General features: G+C 44.4%; 2 protein-coding genes across 3 annotated transcripts in view; both read left to right on the top strand.

Moving 5' to 3' along the window:
- The window catches only part of fundc1 (FUN14 domain containing 1), a 2,556-nt gene extending 376 nt beyond the window's left edge, over positions 1-2,180 (top strand). For both annotated transcript variants that reach the window (XM_020111628.2, XM_020111629.2), the window contains exons 2-5: positions 420-570; positions 906-981; positions 1,092-1,220; positions 1,478-2,180. In XM_020111628.2, coding sequence (XP_019967187.1) covers positions 420-570; positions 906-981; positions 1,092-1,220; positions 1,478-1,555 — 434 coding nt within the window. In that variant the 3' untranslated portion in view covers positions 1,556-2,180. The remainder of the gene's footprint in view (positions 1-419; positions 571-905; positions 982-1,091; positions 1,221-1,477) is intronic.
- A 680-nt stretch (positions 2,181-2,860) lies between these two features.
- Positions 2,861-13,142, top strand: efhc2 (EF-hand domain (C-terminal) containing 2). Its single transcript, XM_069533167.1, has 15 exons — positions 2,861-3,040; positions 3,796-3,984; positions 4,216-4,366; positions 4,506-4,729; positions 4,916-5,167; positions 5,789-5,896; positions 6,256-6,394; positions 7,095-7,260; positions 7,355-7,497; positions 7,701-7,897; positions 8,031-8,164; positions 8,403-8,597; positions 9,493-9,585; positions 9,806-9,905; positions 11,503-13,142. Exons 1-15 carry the CDS (start codon positions 2,999-3,001, stop codon positions 11,623-11,625), a joined length of 2,256 nt encoding a protein of 751 aa, XP_069389268.1. The 5' UTR covers positions 2,861-2,998; the 3' UTR covers positions 11,626-13,142.
- The last annotated feature ends 3,673 nt before the right edge of the window (positions 13,143-16,815 follow it).

Genomic DNA, 16,815 nt, shown 5'->3' with positions numbered 1-16,815 from the left:
CAGTGAGGCTGTCGTTAGCCGCTTCTGAATCGGAAGCTAACGACAGCTCCAAGAAGCAGACATTTATCAACAATCAATACTGTTACTGTTTCTAGAAGTTGTCGTTAGCTGCCTCTGAAATGGAAGCTAACAAGAACTTACAGAAACATTGAGCCAGGTGAACAGAGTGTTATCATTCTGCGATGGAAGCTAATGTTAACTTACTCCGACTGGTGCTGGTGATCAAGAATCAAGAATCAATAATCAAGAATTAATAATCAAGCATTAATACTAATGATATAAATAAAACGTTTGAAATCTGTGGATGATGAATACACCTGGTGTGATTATGTTGCGTTCGCGGACAGTCTGTGCTTCAGGGTGTCGCACAGGTTCTATTGTTTTCTGATGGTTTTTTCTTGTGTCCTGGTTCGAAACAGTGGAGGAGGAGATTTACGACAAAGTCGTGGATCTGACGGAATACGCCAAGAAACAGAGATGGTGGAACCGCCTCTTCGGAAAGAACTCCGGGCCTCTGGCAGAGAAATACTCCGTGGCCACGCAGATCGCCATCGGTGGAGTGAGTGGATGGTAAATATCATGCACTGAAATGCATTGTGCTGCCTTCAGGTGTCTATCATTCACCCTACCACTCTGTTTACTGTTTATTCTGGTAAAGGTATAATGCTCATTGATTCTGTGTACTTGAGTTCAACATGTAAACTGTGCCACATTGAGCTGCACAGCCCAGTTTTTATCTGCAGTCTCTAACAGATATTCAAATATATGTACATAAACACAAACGTCCAGTAAAAGCCACGTTAGGACGAGGCTCATCAAGCTAAACATTGTTATGCTAATCATCTCATTTGAAGTCATTATTTATGTTGGATTGACCCTCATGCACAGTCTCCTCTTTAATTCAGGTGTGCAGGATATCTCTTCCAGAAAGTTGGAAAAGTTGCGGCTACAGCTGTAGGTGGAGGTCTTCTGCTGCTGCAGGTATATTTGAATCCCCAGAATAAAAGAAAATAAGATTCAAACCATTCAACAGAAGGAAAATCATCTTTGTGAATTTTACCATGTTAACTATTCTCTGACTCTTTCTCCAGATAGCTAACAACACTGGATATATCCAAGTGGACTGGAAGAGAGTAGAGAAGGATGTGAACAAAGCTAAGAAACAGCTAAAGAAGGGCACCAATCAAGCAGGTCCAGAGCTGAACACATTTGTAGACAAGGTGAGACGACTTCGTTTTCTTTCTTTTAACAGTTTTAAGACAAATTATGAGAAATGCAAAGACGCAGGACTTTAAGCCACACAGTACTTATTTCCTGTTCACCTTGAAGTTTTAACTCAACTTGAATTCATCTGAACCATCAAACAATGCAACCATGTACTGTCACCTTGAAAGCTTTTACGTGTTTGGAGAATCAGGAAATACATACATTTGAATTATAGATTTGGCATTAACCTGAAATGTTGTCTTTTCTTCAGTCCACAGAGTTTGTGAAGAAAAACATCGTCGTCACCAGTGGTTTCATTGGAGGGTTCCTGCTCGGCATGGCGTCTTAGGCCCTGCAAAAAACAAAAATAAAAATCATCTCCATATCTTTGACGTCATGATGGACTGTTGGGAAAAAGTATAAATCATTGCTGGATGGGTTTGAGTGTTTTCATAGCAAGCAACCTCTGTCAGATTTAGCTTGTAGCTGTGTTTCTACATAAGCTGCACATTATTATCATCTACTCTAATACTTCCCTTCACGTGACAAATCGATGGGGAAGCAGACGTGTCCCAATCGTAAAATACTCCAGTCTCCAGGCCAAATAATGAGAAATATGCAAAATGAATTTTAAAAAATGTTATTTATTTATTGTTACCAACATGACGTTTCACCAGCAGTAAGACTGCACAGTAATGCTCTTATCAAGTACAATGGCAGATGGTGCCCTTAAGAATATATCAATGCAACGGTGTTATATTTTTAAATCCTTTCATAATCAGTCGTCTTCAGCCTAAAAACCTGAACTTCATTCTAAGTGCTGATAGATTGTGGGGATTGTAATGCCTCCCCTGCGTCTCTTATTTTTTTAATGTATTTTGTTTTTAGCCATAAATGTGTTTTCTGTATCGAAGGCTGCGGGTTGTCTCCTGTGTATGTTGGCACACATTAAAAAATAAAACATGAAACTGTCATTTTAACTGTTTCACCATTTATTTTATGAAAGTATATATATATATATATATGTAATGCAACAATCATTCAGAATCAGAAAAGCTTTTATTGCCAAGTAAGTTTTTTACACATACATGGAATTTGTTTTGGTGTTGTTGGTGCATGTGAGACATCTCTAAATATAAGAAGATAAGAAAATCAAGTATTAAAATTTAACAATATAAATATAAAAGTATATGCACAGTATGTTTTTGGAGGTAAAAAAACAAAAATAAGAAGAGCAGTAAAGCTGAGTAAGTACAATGTGCAAGTATTCACAGTATGCAGAGTATTTCCAAGTATATAGCTGAGCGTTAATGTAACGCATTCATTCTTTGCCATGTTTCTTTGTGAAGCACTTTATCAACTTGTTTAGATTTAGTGCTACACAGATAAAGTTATTATTATTAAACCATGGCTGCGTTATAGGTCGTATAATATACAATCTGTTCTTATGTGATGTTATCAGGTATCATGGTGTATTATGAGACTTAGAGTACATGTCATATACGTGTGTGTGTACTTGTCATTAGTTATATATTAGTATATATATATATATATATATATATATATATATATATATATATATATATATATATCTTTTGTATTTACAGTCTGTGGATATAAAACACACTCACATCCTTTACTCGCGTTGCTAAGCGACGCCCCCAAACGAAACGCTTCCATGGCAACCAGCGTCACAGCGGAGGAAGAGGAGCAGCGTCACTAAACTTCAACACTGTCCTGAAGATATATAAGTATATAAATATACATAATAGGAATAACCTGCGGCAGCGTCATGTCTTTACCGTTTCTACCTGGAAGCTCAACCAATAGAAACGTAAGTTGTCGTTACAGAAGCTTTGGCCTCGGTTCAGAGCAAGCTAAGCTAAGCTAGCAGTCGAGCTAACACCCCAGATAGGAACCAGGTAACTGAGCTGGAAGCACGTGACAGAGGACACACAGTGGATTCTCTGAACACTTGAAATGTGTCTGCAGCGGATAAAGTTTTTACAAAACCTTCAAAGTTGGTTAATAAAAGTTCTCACAGGTACTTACTTCTGTATAGGCTGATGTCACGTGATTCCATGTGGCTTTTGACAAGTGGCAGCATTTTTGATTTTGATTTACTTACACATTAAACTCTATAACTTTAAGTTCTGAGTTTAGCCAGAAGATGAAAATCCTTGTTCCTAATTTGTCCTGATGTCAGATTATATGTGTTGAAAGTAAACACACTTCCCTCCTAAATACTGAAGAGAAGACGGAGGAAATGACACCAGATGAATCATCACACACTTCATTTATAACAAAGTGATTAGACAGCTAAACGAAAGGTAAATACAAGAGAAGTAACAATCAGCAGGAAGCAGTGGGACAGGAAGAAGGTGGAAAACTCACAAATAAAAACCAGAGGAACAGAGAAACTAGTACAAAGTCAATGTTAATAGTTTTTATAGTTGTAGTAATCGATTGGGAAGCTGTCAAGATGTTTGTCCAGAGTAAAGATAGATGCTGAACGATTATGAGTTTGACCTCTGCACTCAAGTCTCATGTGACGCTACAGTTTGTGAGATGGTCTCTCCTGTTCCACAGCTCGGGAAGGAGCGATTCCACAAGTCCCAACATTTCGACTATTCAAATGGAGTCCCCATGCTGGTGGGATCCGAGAAGCCAGGCATCGGAGGAGAGCTGTTGGTCGGCCAGAAGATCAAACCAAAATATTCTGTCTACCCCAAAGGACAAGGCAGTGATGTAGCATCATGGGTGGCCTTTGACAAACAGGTGAAGTGTCTTGAAATGGATCAGTTGAATTCCAGTTTAGTTCATCTGGACAAGACAACACTTCCAATCCATTGTTTTACTGATGACTTTTATTCCAAAGCATTTTACCGATGCTCTAACATTTGCATATTGCTGTTATCAAAGATCTTTACAGGGCGATATTCAGCCAATATTCAAAAATCGATCATTTGATTTTTTTCTCTTTTGCGTTATGCCGCTTTGCGTCCCCAGGTTTTGTGTTTTGAAGCTTTCTGTGAAGAGGCTGCGCACGGGCCGCAGGAAGAGATGACGAGAATCAGAAAGTGTAAAATCTACTTCTACCTGGAGGACGACACCATACAGGTTGTGGAGCCACACTTAAAGAACAGCGCCCTGCTTCAAGGTGAGAAACTATTATCTGTCTGTTTGTGACGTCAGCCGGCCACGTCACCCAAACTGAACAGACGATGCACTTAGTTAATACGCTGAACGATACGCAGCTCAGTTCCTGTCATTTATCTCTGCCGTGTTCTTCGTTGCAGGAACTCTTATTCGCCGTCACCGTATCCCACTGCCTCCTCCAGACGACGAGCAGTTCTACAACGTTTTCCACTTCAACCTCAACCAACAGATGGTGCTCTACTCACGCACGTTCACTGTGACCAGCTGTGACTCTTTCACCAGGAACTTTCTAACAAAACTTGGGGTGATCCTGAATGAGCCTGCGACTGTGCCCGATGACCCCTACAGCAAACTACGGGAACAGGTATACAGTCAATCAAGAGATTAATATTTATATGTATATAAAATCCATGTTAGTGACTCTGGTGCTGAGGAAAACGCACTGACACAAACCCTTGAAGAAAATAATTTCCCAAAATGAGACATTTAAATCGTCCTATATGTGATAATATTGATATTAATATTGATTTCTTCTCTTTTACTGGTCAAGATCCAGAAGAATATGAATCCACTCCGGCCGTACGAGAGGCGTGACACACTGAAGCAGTTCCTGGACCACGACGGCCAAGTCCTGCGCTTCTACTGCGTCTGGGACGACACAGAGAGCGTGTTCGGGGACCCACAGGAGCTCACACTGCACTACTTCCTGGCTGACGACACCATAGAGATCCGGGCGGTTGCTGCCCCGAACTCTGGCAGAGATGCCACGTCCAAATTCCTGCGCCGCTGCAAGCTGCCGAAGGTGAGGCACCACGACGGGAGCAGATCAAACAGTTTGCTATTTGACCTCAGGAAGGAAAGAAGCAGGATGTGCTTCACAGTTTTAATGTTTTAAATGTATAGATGAGGATTATTCCAAACCTTGCTTTGCCTCTCTTTCTGGTTGGCTGGTTTCTTTTCATCTCTCCTCACTGAGACTTCATTCACTCTGACAGGACGGCTGCAGCCTCCACTCTCCCTCAAGCATTTTGGCTTTCTCCTCCAGTTACTGACTGAAGCCTAATTCATGTTGAAAGACAGCCAGGCCTCAATCGTGTGTGTGTGTGTGTGTGTGTGTGTGTGTTTGTTTTCAGTCCAGTAATTTAGTTTGTTCTGATGCCTTTCATTAAATGTCAGCCCTAAAGGTTAACCACAATCCACCATCCGACAGGAAATCACACAGCGTTAATGGCACATCACTTCTTTACACTGTCTTCTTATTGTTTCTACACCCCCCACCCCCCCCTCTATATATATCCAGTCCACATCTGTGTTGTCATATGGAACGGTCTGTGAAAATCTTAATGTCATATAATCATTTTGTGTAACGGTTTGTTCCTTCACCTGCCTGTGTTGTGGGTGTTTGTTACCTCTCCCTGTGTAGAATGGTCCGGCCCAGTTGAAGCTGCCTGGACAGTCCACGGACCGAACGATGCTCAATGTCTTTGACTCCAAGAGTCAAGGAAAACGCTTCATCCTGGACAGCATCAAAGTGGGTCACAAAGTTCATGACAACAGTCACACGAAACTGAAAATTAAACCTGATCTCAATCAATAGCTCAATCAAATTTAATTTGTAAAGCCCATATTCACAAATCACAATTTAACTCATTGATTATAACAAGATGCAACATCTGCACCCTTAACCCTCGACTAGAGTGAGGAAAACAACATGTAACTAGGCATATAATGCTTAGGTGTCCACATACTTTTGGCCTTACAGTGCATGAGGTGAATCTGAACCTGGACACCATTTTGACACATGGACACGTCTGTTGTCCTTCACTAATGTCGTCGTCGTCCTCCTCCTCCTCTTCCTCCTCTTCCTCCTCTTCCTCCTCTCTCTGTCAGCCCGGAGCTGTGCATGAGGAGTTCTATAAGGACTGTGATCTGACTGTTGGTGGGGAGGTGAATGTGTTTGGTAGGAGAGTCCTCATCGCCGACTGTGACGACTTCACCAAAGACTACTACCGCTCCAAATACGGCATCGGTAACCATGACAACATTACTCATAAATACATGTTCTGTTTCTTTAACGCATCTCTTCCAATGTGCTTTATGTTTTTTGTGAACTTCATGATGAATAAAAATACTGATTTACAGACACAGATTTTACAAGTGAAGATTTACATATTCACACTAATTTATCTTTCTTCAGTCAGTCACAAATTATATCCTCATGTTGCTTAACCCTGCATTACACTAATCTGAACACTTGGGGGCAGTAGGAGCAAGCATCAGCAAGAGCTCAAGTTCAAGCAAAACTACTTTGGTTCATAATTTCACTGTTCAGAGGAAATTACCTGAGCGATGATTCTCAGAGGTTTGTCTAATATTCTGGTTGAACATATACAAACCACATCAGAGCCCCTCGGTCCACCTGACCTCATGTTCAGGGCACCGCCTCCTCAGCAGGTCCTGGATACGTCTGCCACCCTGGGCAGGTTTAGGCTCTCGCAGCATTTGTCACAGTGGTGAACCAGGCGGAGCCCCTGGTGACGGGCCACAGTGATGGAGGGTCCTGTCTAACTCTGAGCAGTCAGAGGTCGGCTCGGGGTCACATTCAGAGCTGGGCGGCTGTGCCCCTGCATGGATGGATTACCTGCTGCCCCCCGATCGTTTCAGCTCTCCCCCTGAGTTCCTTTCTTCTTTTAAGTGTTTTGTCTTTTCTTTCTCCTCTTCCCTCTCAGAGGACTTCACCCCAATTCAGCTCAAAGCTCCCGCTGCCCCTAAACCCCCGAGGCTGGTGCCCCCCTACAATGGCTTCGGCTCAGAGGAGGACTCGCTAAGCTCCTGCCGGGGCCTCCTGCCCAAACCACCGCAGAAGGATTTTCGCAAATTTATGGAGAAAGACAGGTCGGATGAGTTTTATTCACAGTGAATTTACACTGAAATATTTTTTTACCTGCATCTGTTTGGGTTAGAGCCTTTTCTTCATGCGTCCCACTAGATACGGCCTGGACAGCAATGTGCTGAGTTTCCACGCCAAGATGGTGACCACCGATCCAGTTGACAGTGAGAGGGTGTTCATCATCTCCTTCTACCTCTGCGATGACTCCATCACTGTGTTCGAACCCCCACAGAGGAACTCAGGTAAAGAACAGAAGAGCTCCCTCTCACTGTAAAACAAAATGTGACTTTGTTTTCACCTGTAGACTGTTGGAGCTTGGAGGAGCTGAGTTTGAATGTGGACCAGGGAGAATGTTATGTCTCAAAACAATTATTTTGAATAAAGTAGGAAAATGGAAGAACCGCCCCCTCTTTCACTCTGGCCCCTCTCTCACTCTGTGCACCAGGCGTCCTCGGCGGCAGGTTTCTGGAGCGTGGTCGTGTGAAGAAGCCCGGCCAGGAGCTGTTTAAGAGCGAGCGGTCACAGTACTTTGAAGCTCAGGACCTGTACGTGGGAGCGACAATCTGCCTCAACAACCAGAACTTTCTGCTTCTTGATGCCGACGAATACACCTTCAGTTACATGGAGCAACACGCTGAGGAGGTGGGCAGGGACCTGACGGAGGAATGGTTGTTTCTTGTAGTTTTCTAAGCTCCCACCCGTGCTGTCATTTCTTGGTTTGGTGTTTCTACATGTGATTAAATCAGTACGTATGTTTGTGTGCAATTGTCAAAAGTTCCCTAAAGCCAACGTGGGAAACATCCTCAGTAAACTGCGGTCAGCTCCGGAGGAGAAACAGAGCGAGATGAGGAAGTTTCTGACTCTCAGTGACCCCGGGAACACTGGCATCATCCCCTATGAGTCGCTCAGGTACAGAATAAAAATATGTGTAGACCCGTCTGTCCAGTGTGACCTCCCCCTCCCTTTTACAATACTATGCACTGAAATACATCATAAGACTCATAGAAAAGAAAATCTGAAATGTAACATCACTATATAACACTATACTACACATAACTATACACCAGTACAACCAGCAAAGTGACTATACGTACTGGCTTTAAATGTAGTACTATGATTTTTGATAACGAGTGTCTGTCCACCGCAGGGGTCTGCTGATGAACCTGGACTGTGGTCTGTCGGAGCATGAGCTGCTGGTGCTGGGCCGAAGTCTCTGCGAGCACGAGCAGCCCGAGGCGGACGTGGGTCTGATGCTGGCCGTGGCCCAGGACTTCCTCAGAAAGAAGAACTTTGATGCGTTCCCCGACATGACCAGAGCCCTCATGCACCGCGACCGCTACAAGTAGGCGACACACACCCCACACACGCCACACACATATAATGTTGCAAAAGAGACACACACACACACACACAGGGGCAGCATCACAACAAGACATCAATCGTGCCGCCAGTGGCCCCTCAGAGCAACGATTAGTTCCAGCAGTGTGAGAGCGAAGCATTAGAACCAGATGAAACCCAAAGACCTGCATGTAGTCACACACACACACACACACACACACACACAGTCTTCCTCTGTCTCTGTCGTTCTTTTGACAGTTTTCAGACCTGATGTTTCATTGAAATGTTTAATGCTCTGTCTTATGTAGGAGACGTGTGAAATGGGTTTAAAATGAATTAGTGGCTCCAGGTTATGACTCGTCTGTGTGTTACGGCCGTGTTGACTGGTGACACCCTCACTTAGCATCAGATTGCTCATCAACATCCCTGTAATGACGATGGCATGTCAGGAATTAGCCCCTGGATCATCCTTCATCACTGTGAAACACAACTGAGGCCTTACACACACTGACTATACACACACACACACACACACACACACACACACACACACACAGTTTTCATACAAATTCAGTTTCAGTCTTTTCTTGATATAAGAGTGGAGGCTTTTTAGCTCTGCTCATGATGTTTCCCTTTATCTTATGTTTAACTTGTCAGCTCTGATTCATGAGAACCTGCTCAGTGTTTATGAAGTTATAAAAATATCCTCAAGTGTGGATTATTCTCAGTTTACAGTAGATTCCAGCCTCCAGGGAACATTTGAGCCTTATTAAAATAACTCTCTACAAACAGACAAGCAGTCTGACACAGATCCAAACCACTTGTATCACAGCTTCCTATCCATCGTCTTTTTATCTTACGTTGGACGCCCGTGTCTCTGCTTCTCTGTGTGTCTCCAGAACCGGCCGACTCTCCACCAAAGAAACGAGGACCATCTGTAAGGGGTCCCGACTTCCTGTGCCCGAGAGCCTGCTCGGTGGTCTGCTCAGCAAGTAAGAGCCCTCTAATCACCCCGCAGTTCAGCAGAACAGTTCAAGGCTCGGCCGCATTTTCAGAATCGGTTTGAATGATTTGTTTTCACTTGATTGTAAATTATAGCCCAGTTCTTTGTCCAGAAATGATTCTTGGCTTGGTTGAAAAAGAAATCTTTGTAAAAGCATTTGGCCTGACTCGTACGTACCTGTTTCTAATTTGGACGCATGTTTTCTGGAGGTTTGCAGATGAAGATGAGATTGACTACCATGCGTTCGTTGCCGGCATCAACTGGTTAGAGAACCCTGCTCCCCCCGTGAGGCCTGACGACACCTTGAAGGTAGGAGAGACAGTGATTCACACGCAGCAGCTTTTTTAGAGGAGAGTGACTCAGAAGAGTAAGTGAAGAGACTTCACTGTGTGTGTCCAGACTTTTAAATAGTTGTAATTGAAAATCAATCCACCCTCTACCCGTGATGACTCTGTATCATTGAGCCAAAAGCAGATTGAAATGAGTGGGGGAGGAATGGTGTAATAGACAAGAGCACAGTTTATAGTTGACAGGAAATGACTTGAGAGAAACACTGACTCAAACTTGTACTTTCATCTTGCAGAGGACACTTGTCCCTCTTTTCCTCCAAAACGAGGCTGTAGATGATGATATAGATTCTGAAGGTGAAGCCACTAAAAGAGCCAACTGACTCCTTTCCCATTTCCAGTAGAGGAGTTTACTTTCTTCTTTTCCCCGGTGCGTCGTGATCGACGTCTCAAACGCACCGTAAATTGTTGCATTCGTTGATGTCATGTTTCCATCACTGCTCATCAGAGCCACAGCAGATAGAACATGACTCTCAGAGGTGGAGAGGCCAGACAGAAAGTTCTTCTCTTTGTGAAGCTGAATTAACATGTTTGACACAGTCGCATCTAAACAGAACCAGGTGAGAGGAAGAGCTGTGCAACATGGCAACACACCAGAGACCGGCCTGTCTGAGTGTGTGTGTGTGTGTGTGTGTGTGTGTGTGTGTGTGTGTGTGCAGTGATTACTCAATTCTCAGTTTTCCTCTGACATGGATTCCAGCTGCTCTTTGTCTCCTCGGGTTCTAAACCCAAACTAGTCGCTTAGTCTCTGATCACTTCTCCAAGGTAACGCACGATCTTCCTGTCTTTCTGTCTTCCTGTCTTTCTTTCTGTCTTTCTGTCTGTCTTTCTGTCTTTCTCTCTGTCTGTCTTTCTGTCTTTCTGTCTTCCTTTCTGTCTTTCTCTCTGTCTGTCTTCCTGTCTTTCTTTCTGTCTGTCTTCCTGTCTTCCTGTCTGTCTGTCTTGGAGCTGCTTCGTGCTTTAAATAAACAGCTGATTTACTTATATTTATTATATCATTAGTGTAAAAAATAACTGACTGAGTTTTTCTGTTTAAAGCCGATACTCAGTTTAGAGGAACAACAAATTTAAAATGATGAAGGGAACAAACAAAGCGACGACACTTCTCCACTTCCTCTCATTGTACAAAAAAGTAAACATTTCTTGGATCTTGTGCTTCTGACGTGAAGTGGAGTTAGTGCAGCAGCGACGTAGGAGCGTGAGAAAGGTCCAATCGATACACGTGACCAATCACGACTCAGTCTCATCCGTCACTCACGATGTCAACTAATTAAAACCAAACTGATGAAACAAACATCAGTGAGATTAGAAATGAACAGTGAAACGACAGAAATCATCTTTGACAAACATTTGACATGAACTTCTCATTACATTGAGGAGGCGGGGTTTATGACCTATACTGCAGCCAGCCACCAGGGGGCGATCGAGGTGTCTTGGCTTCACTTTTGGGGAACTGTCATGTCGTCCATCTTTTTTTTTAAAGTCTACAAGTTAAACCAAAAAGGAATCTAATCTAATGAATTGCGTTGTGACGTGACCTGTGTCTCTGTCTCCTCCAGTTTGACGTGAACACGAGGTCTGACAACAGTTGGTCTTCGGTGAAAAACATCAACTACTCTGCTCTGCTGGGAGAAATATTTCCCTCCAGCGTCGGTGACCCAGCAGCCGCCGCCTCAACATAGACCCAGAGACGCACACACTGCGCTATCTATGTACAAGATTTAAAGTTTCTTCTCCTGTGGGTGAATAATTTGGCAGTGAGTTCAAACATAACAAAATGTATGATTTAGGGGGAAAGGTTTTGAGGTCACAGGCGCTTATATACTTAAAGAGACACACGGCATCGAAGCAGAACTGTTTCAGGTCAGCGTGCGCTCACACGCATCATGATGCATCCTCCACTACTGTTCTATGTTGACAAGGGGGGAAATGACCCCTGGAATGAACATGTGCCTCGTGTTGTCTGTGCACCGGCTAACAACGAGACATCGTCATCGAGGCTGTCCGCTCACAGCTGTGGGAGCCATAGATGGGCTGTGAACTGTGTCCAGGCCACAAAGACCTCATATCAGTGAATAGACTTATTTTATGTCCTTTTTGTTTTCTATTCTTACTCTTCAGCACCTGTCTGAGATACTCCGAGGATTACTGCAGCACCACCGGCTTACTGTGGACGATAGTTATGGGATTTATTCTCTTATATTAAACATACGGAGGGGACGATCAGGAGTGAACTCCTCAGAGGTTTAAACTACCACGAACAACAGCCTTTATGTGTGTGTGTGTGCGTGTGTGTGTGTGTGTGTGTGCGTGCGTGTGTGTGTGTGGCAGTGTTAAGACTATAAAAAGGCACAGGTTGTTCAGGTTGAGGCGCCACTGAAATCAGAGCCTGTGTCACAAATTCTAGTAGGGGGATAAGTCAAACATTAGGTAATCAACCACCCAATCCCCTCTCTGTTACCAGCACTCACACACTCACACACCTTCCTGCCTCTGCCCCTTCACACCGAGCACAGAAACAGTACAATACGTCAGCTCAGGCATTATCAGGTCCCGTCATCCACTTTCACACATACTAAAATATTAACTTCCCAGTCACCGACGACAGAAACACCAAAAAGGTGACGTCGATGTGGTCAGTGGTGGCCCGGGAGCTTCCTGAGCACATATTGTACAACGTGAGGAGGAGGAGGGAGGGACCTCAACTCCAGCCCCTCACAACCCCCTACCACCCCCCCCCTCGTCCTCAGCTGTCAATCTTTATCGTACCCACACATCCCATTTTCTGCCCTGTCATGCTCCGTGGCACAGCAACGGCAAAGTGAGTTGCATCATCGGTCTGGTCTGAAATCTGGCTGCAGCGTGTGTCCTACAGAGCGTCCTTCAGCATCAGACACAATCTTTATTCATTGTGTTAATTAAAGGAAGAGGCTGATATTCTTCTGTATTGTCAACAACTCCTACGAAGGGACCGAAACACTGCGTCTCCGTCATCTCCCAGTATTTTAATAACTTTCTGTCTGTGGCCTCTGGCACCAAACACAGTGTGTGACTCACCGATGTTTAACACAATCCATTTTGGACAGTGATGGACGTCTGTGGCACAGAGGAACAACATCAGGCTTCAGAATAAGATCAGACACTTGTTGTTTTTTGTGTTTTCATCCTTCAGAATAAATGTCCTCACTTATATGAATCAGCGGCGTCCGTGTCGTTGAGTTGCTTGAACCATGTGTTGATGCTATTTTATTGATTTATTGATTTATTTAGATTTTACTGGATTTACTGAAGAACATTAGCATCTGTTTACAAGCTGTAGGAGAGGCCAGTGGCTACTAGCATCAAAACTGAACTTACCACTGAGTCAAACCTAAACCACCACGTTGACGAACACGTGAAGGGAACTTTGCACCAAACAAGGGATGAGTCACGCTCCCCGATGATGCCGTCTCTCAGCACGCCATGATTTGTCGACATGGTTCGAGCGACTGCTTTCTCTTGTCTCTTGTCTCAGCAGCAGCAGAACATGGAGGCTCATCGTAAAGAATCTGCCTCTTGTTTTGTCCTCGCTCTGCTTTACTGCTGTTCTGCTCGGGACCACTGCACTGTAAAAACCGATATACAGGAAGGTCATAAATGTCTCTGGGGTTAAGAGGATCTTGGAGCGTGCACGAGCATGCACTCACGCACGTGGATGTGCGAGAGCTGCTTAATGCAAGTCTGATGGAGTCATAGCTAATCTGTGAAGTCTAAACAGATATCCGAGAACAAGAGGGGAAACGTTTCTGTTTACTGGCCGCATTCCATTCTTTTCTCATGACAACAAATCTTGAACCTGGAAGCGCACAGACACACACATCACAGAGCACCTGCGTTCACATGTTGTTTTCCTCAGAACTGTTCCCCCAGAGCAGCAGTTCTTGGCCCCACAGTTCACTCTGAACAAGCTGCTAGTAATTGATATCACGGCACAAGTCGCATGTTTTAATTTATTTGCTCCATCTGATTTGTAAACCCCCACATTTGGGAATGTTTCTGAAAGTGCTTGTTCGTTGTATTCCCACATTCATAACTGAAAGTTTTGATGTGTTAATGATCCATACCATAGACTGTAAATAAAGTGGACATGTCTCCACTTCCTCCCACTATACAGAAATGAAGCCAAGATATCCTGGATAGGATCGCTGCCATCTTGCTCCGATGACGTGATGTAGAGCCAGAATCGGTGCAGCAGAGATTTAGATATGGAGCTGAGGTATCAGGGTTTCACCGTTAAATGCCCTCGACCAATCACAAATCAGTCTCAGCTGTCAATCTTGGCCTTTCACCTATTTTTAGTGAAATAAAATTACTAATTAAAACCAAAGTTATCAGAAATAAGACCATGTACCGAGATGTTTTAGCTCCAGGTCCAAGTCCCATCTGCTAACACGGAGGAGGAGCAAGATGAAAGGTTTAGGGATCATCAAACTCATCGGGGGACATTTCATTGGAGACTGCAAATAAAGATGGACGACATGACAGCTCCCCAAAAGTGGAGCCAAAGTGCTTCAATAGCCGTGATTGACAGCTGAGACTGACTGACGACTGGTCGAGTATCAAAGAGACGTCCATTCACAGAGTCTGGCTCCAGATGACATCACCTGCGCTGGTATCTGGAATATCCCGTCTTCGTTTTGGTGCAGTGGGAGGGAGTGCGGACGCGTCGTTCCAATAGTTGTCACGACATTTCACTAAAAGCCAATAATGTCAGCGTCACGGTGCAGCTTGAGGAGGATCATGTGATCATGTGATTCTTCTGCAGGGAACCGTTAATGTTTGTACAGATTTACACGACAGTCCATCTGATGTCTGCTGAGATATTTTACAGGTAATATATTTTCCATTCGACATTTAAATGAGAAAACTAAGGACGCAGTCAGTGCAGACACACATTCTTGATTAGTCCTGTAATTGGCTGCTTATCAGAAAAGCCTCACTGAACACTGGAGCTCAGGACGGCCTCAGGACGGCTGGAGAGAAGACGGAGCGTTCTCTGTGCCTGAGCAGAGGCCCTCCCCTCTGTGACGGCGCTTCTATAGCAGTGAACAGAGTCCAGCAGCCTGTTTCTGGCTGCTCTCCCTCATTCCAGTGATTCCTCAGTGCCTATGGGCACTGGCACAGAGAGAGAGAGGGGTGGAGGGAGAGAGGGAGAGAGGGCGACGGCTTAGATCCCACTTTACAGGGTCATCCACTGCCCCGGGTGCACATGGGGAAACACTTAGCTGCTCCCTTGTTGTTCCACATCTCTATCTCTGAGTTTTTCACTTTCTCTCTTTTATCCCTCTCTGTCTCCACAAGCCGTCGTTCTAATGCAGTGTCATCTGTGCGTTCTAGTGCGGACGGGTGTTAGGATCATTAACTGCAAAGCGGTTTGAACTCGTTGTGTCCTCATCGCCATCTGAGAAGTGCAGCTTCTCTTTGATACCAGCATTTTATTCCTGTCCCAGACGTTCTCAGCGCTTGTAGCAGCTAACTCTGCTTCCCCCTGTACGCCAGAACCAGACCTGGTACTCTCATCACACACAAGTTTTCTTTGGCAGCTGCAGCGACACCAATTTACCTGGTCAAGAAAAGAGAAAGTTATTCTACTCCAGCAGTAAATTATAACTGAGAGACTATTTTTGTTAGACGTTTGGTTCCCAACGGAGACTGTTTTTGAGGCAAACATGCCTGTTTTTCTTTCGCTCCCCGGTTCATGTACGTCCCTCAAAATTATTGCCCCTCTTCATTTTTTTCCAAGTAGCTTAAAATGAGGCAGTAAATGTCTGTGCAGCATCTCACATGAAGAGGCTTATAAAGGAGAGAACACAGACATTGTTTGAAAAATCTGTTTTCTAATGTTAGAACGCAAATTTCCGTTTCCCCTCGCCTGAATGTTCCCAACGTGTTCCTGGTGTTGTGAACGAGTCTGACCCGAACAATCTTCTTCTGCTGCTTCTTCTCAGCTAATCCATGATATCAACCTCCGTTCTCATTAAACACAGCGAAGACAAACATGGCTGCCGTCAGTCACTCAGGTGTGATGATCCGAGATGTGACCCTGCCCTCCTAATCCCGTCCTGATGAGGAGATACAACTCATGTCACATCAGGTCCAGTCACCGGACGGACTGCCTACAGCCAAGGTGGGACAGAGACAACTGACACATCAGTCTCTCAGTAATCACTGTCTTAATACGCTGATGTGAGGAGGCTGCGACCTGATGCCTTAATCACCAGTGTGAGCGGCCACAGGGTAAAAGGTCCAAACATCACAGAGACGCACTCGTATCCAGGCCGAAGAAACGTCCGCTCAACAGTGGAGGGAGTAAAGAATCGATCATAATCTTAAAAAGCAAATTACATGTCAACAGCTGTCACATAGAAACAATGTTATTTTCTTTTTATTGCTATCCAATTACCAGCTATCGCTACGGAAAGCAAAAGTCTTTTTACAAGTTGTCAGAGAGCTGCTTTTGCGGCGGTTTGTCATCTCAGTGTCTCCCCTCCTCTTGCTCCATATATCTTCTGTCTTCTGGGCTTCTCCTCCCACCCCACCCTCTCCTCTCCCCACATATGGGATTCGCATTTGGCTTGGCCGAACATTTTCTTAATGTGATATTATGATACATTATCTGAAGCCATTTACTCCCTGTCACCACCTCTCATGTCGACACAAGCTGAGTGGGCCGAGGAGAGGCGGTCAGATTCTGTCCAGGTGAGTTATGACCATTTAATTTGACACCGCTCGCAGGAGCGATCATTTACAGAGCCTGAAAGTGTAATGAAAACACCAACGCTGCTGATGTGGGTCTCTCTTTCTCTCTAGGAGCCTGTTGGTGGCGTATACGT

Source organism: Paralichthys olivaceus, chromosome 10 (assembly GCF_024713975.1).
Source record: "Paralichthys olivaceus isolate ysfri-2021 chromosome 10, ASM2471397v2, whole genome shotgun sequence".
NCBI classification, from domain to species: Eukaryota; Metazoa; Chordata; class Actinopteri; order Pleuronectiformes; family Paralichthyidae; genus Paralichthys; species Paralichthys olivaceus.
The sequence above is the reverse complement of the archived record's forward strand: the minus strand, read 5'-3'. Positions and strand labels throughout refer to the sequence as shown.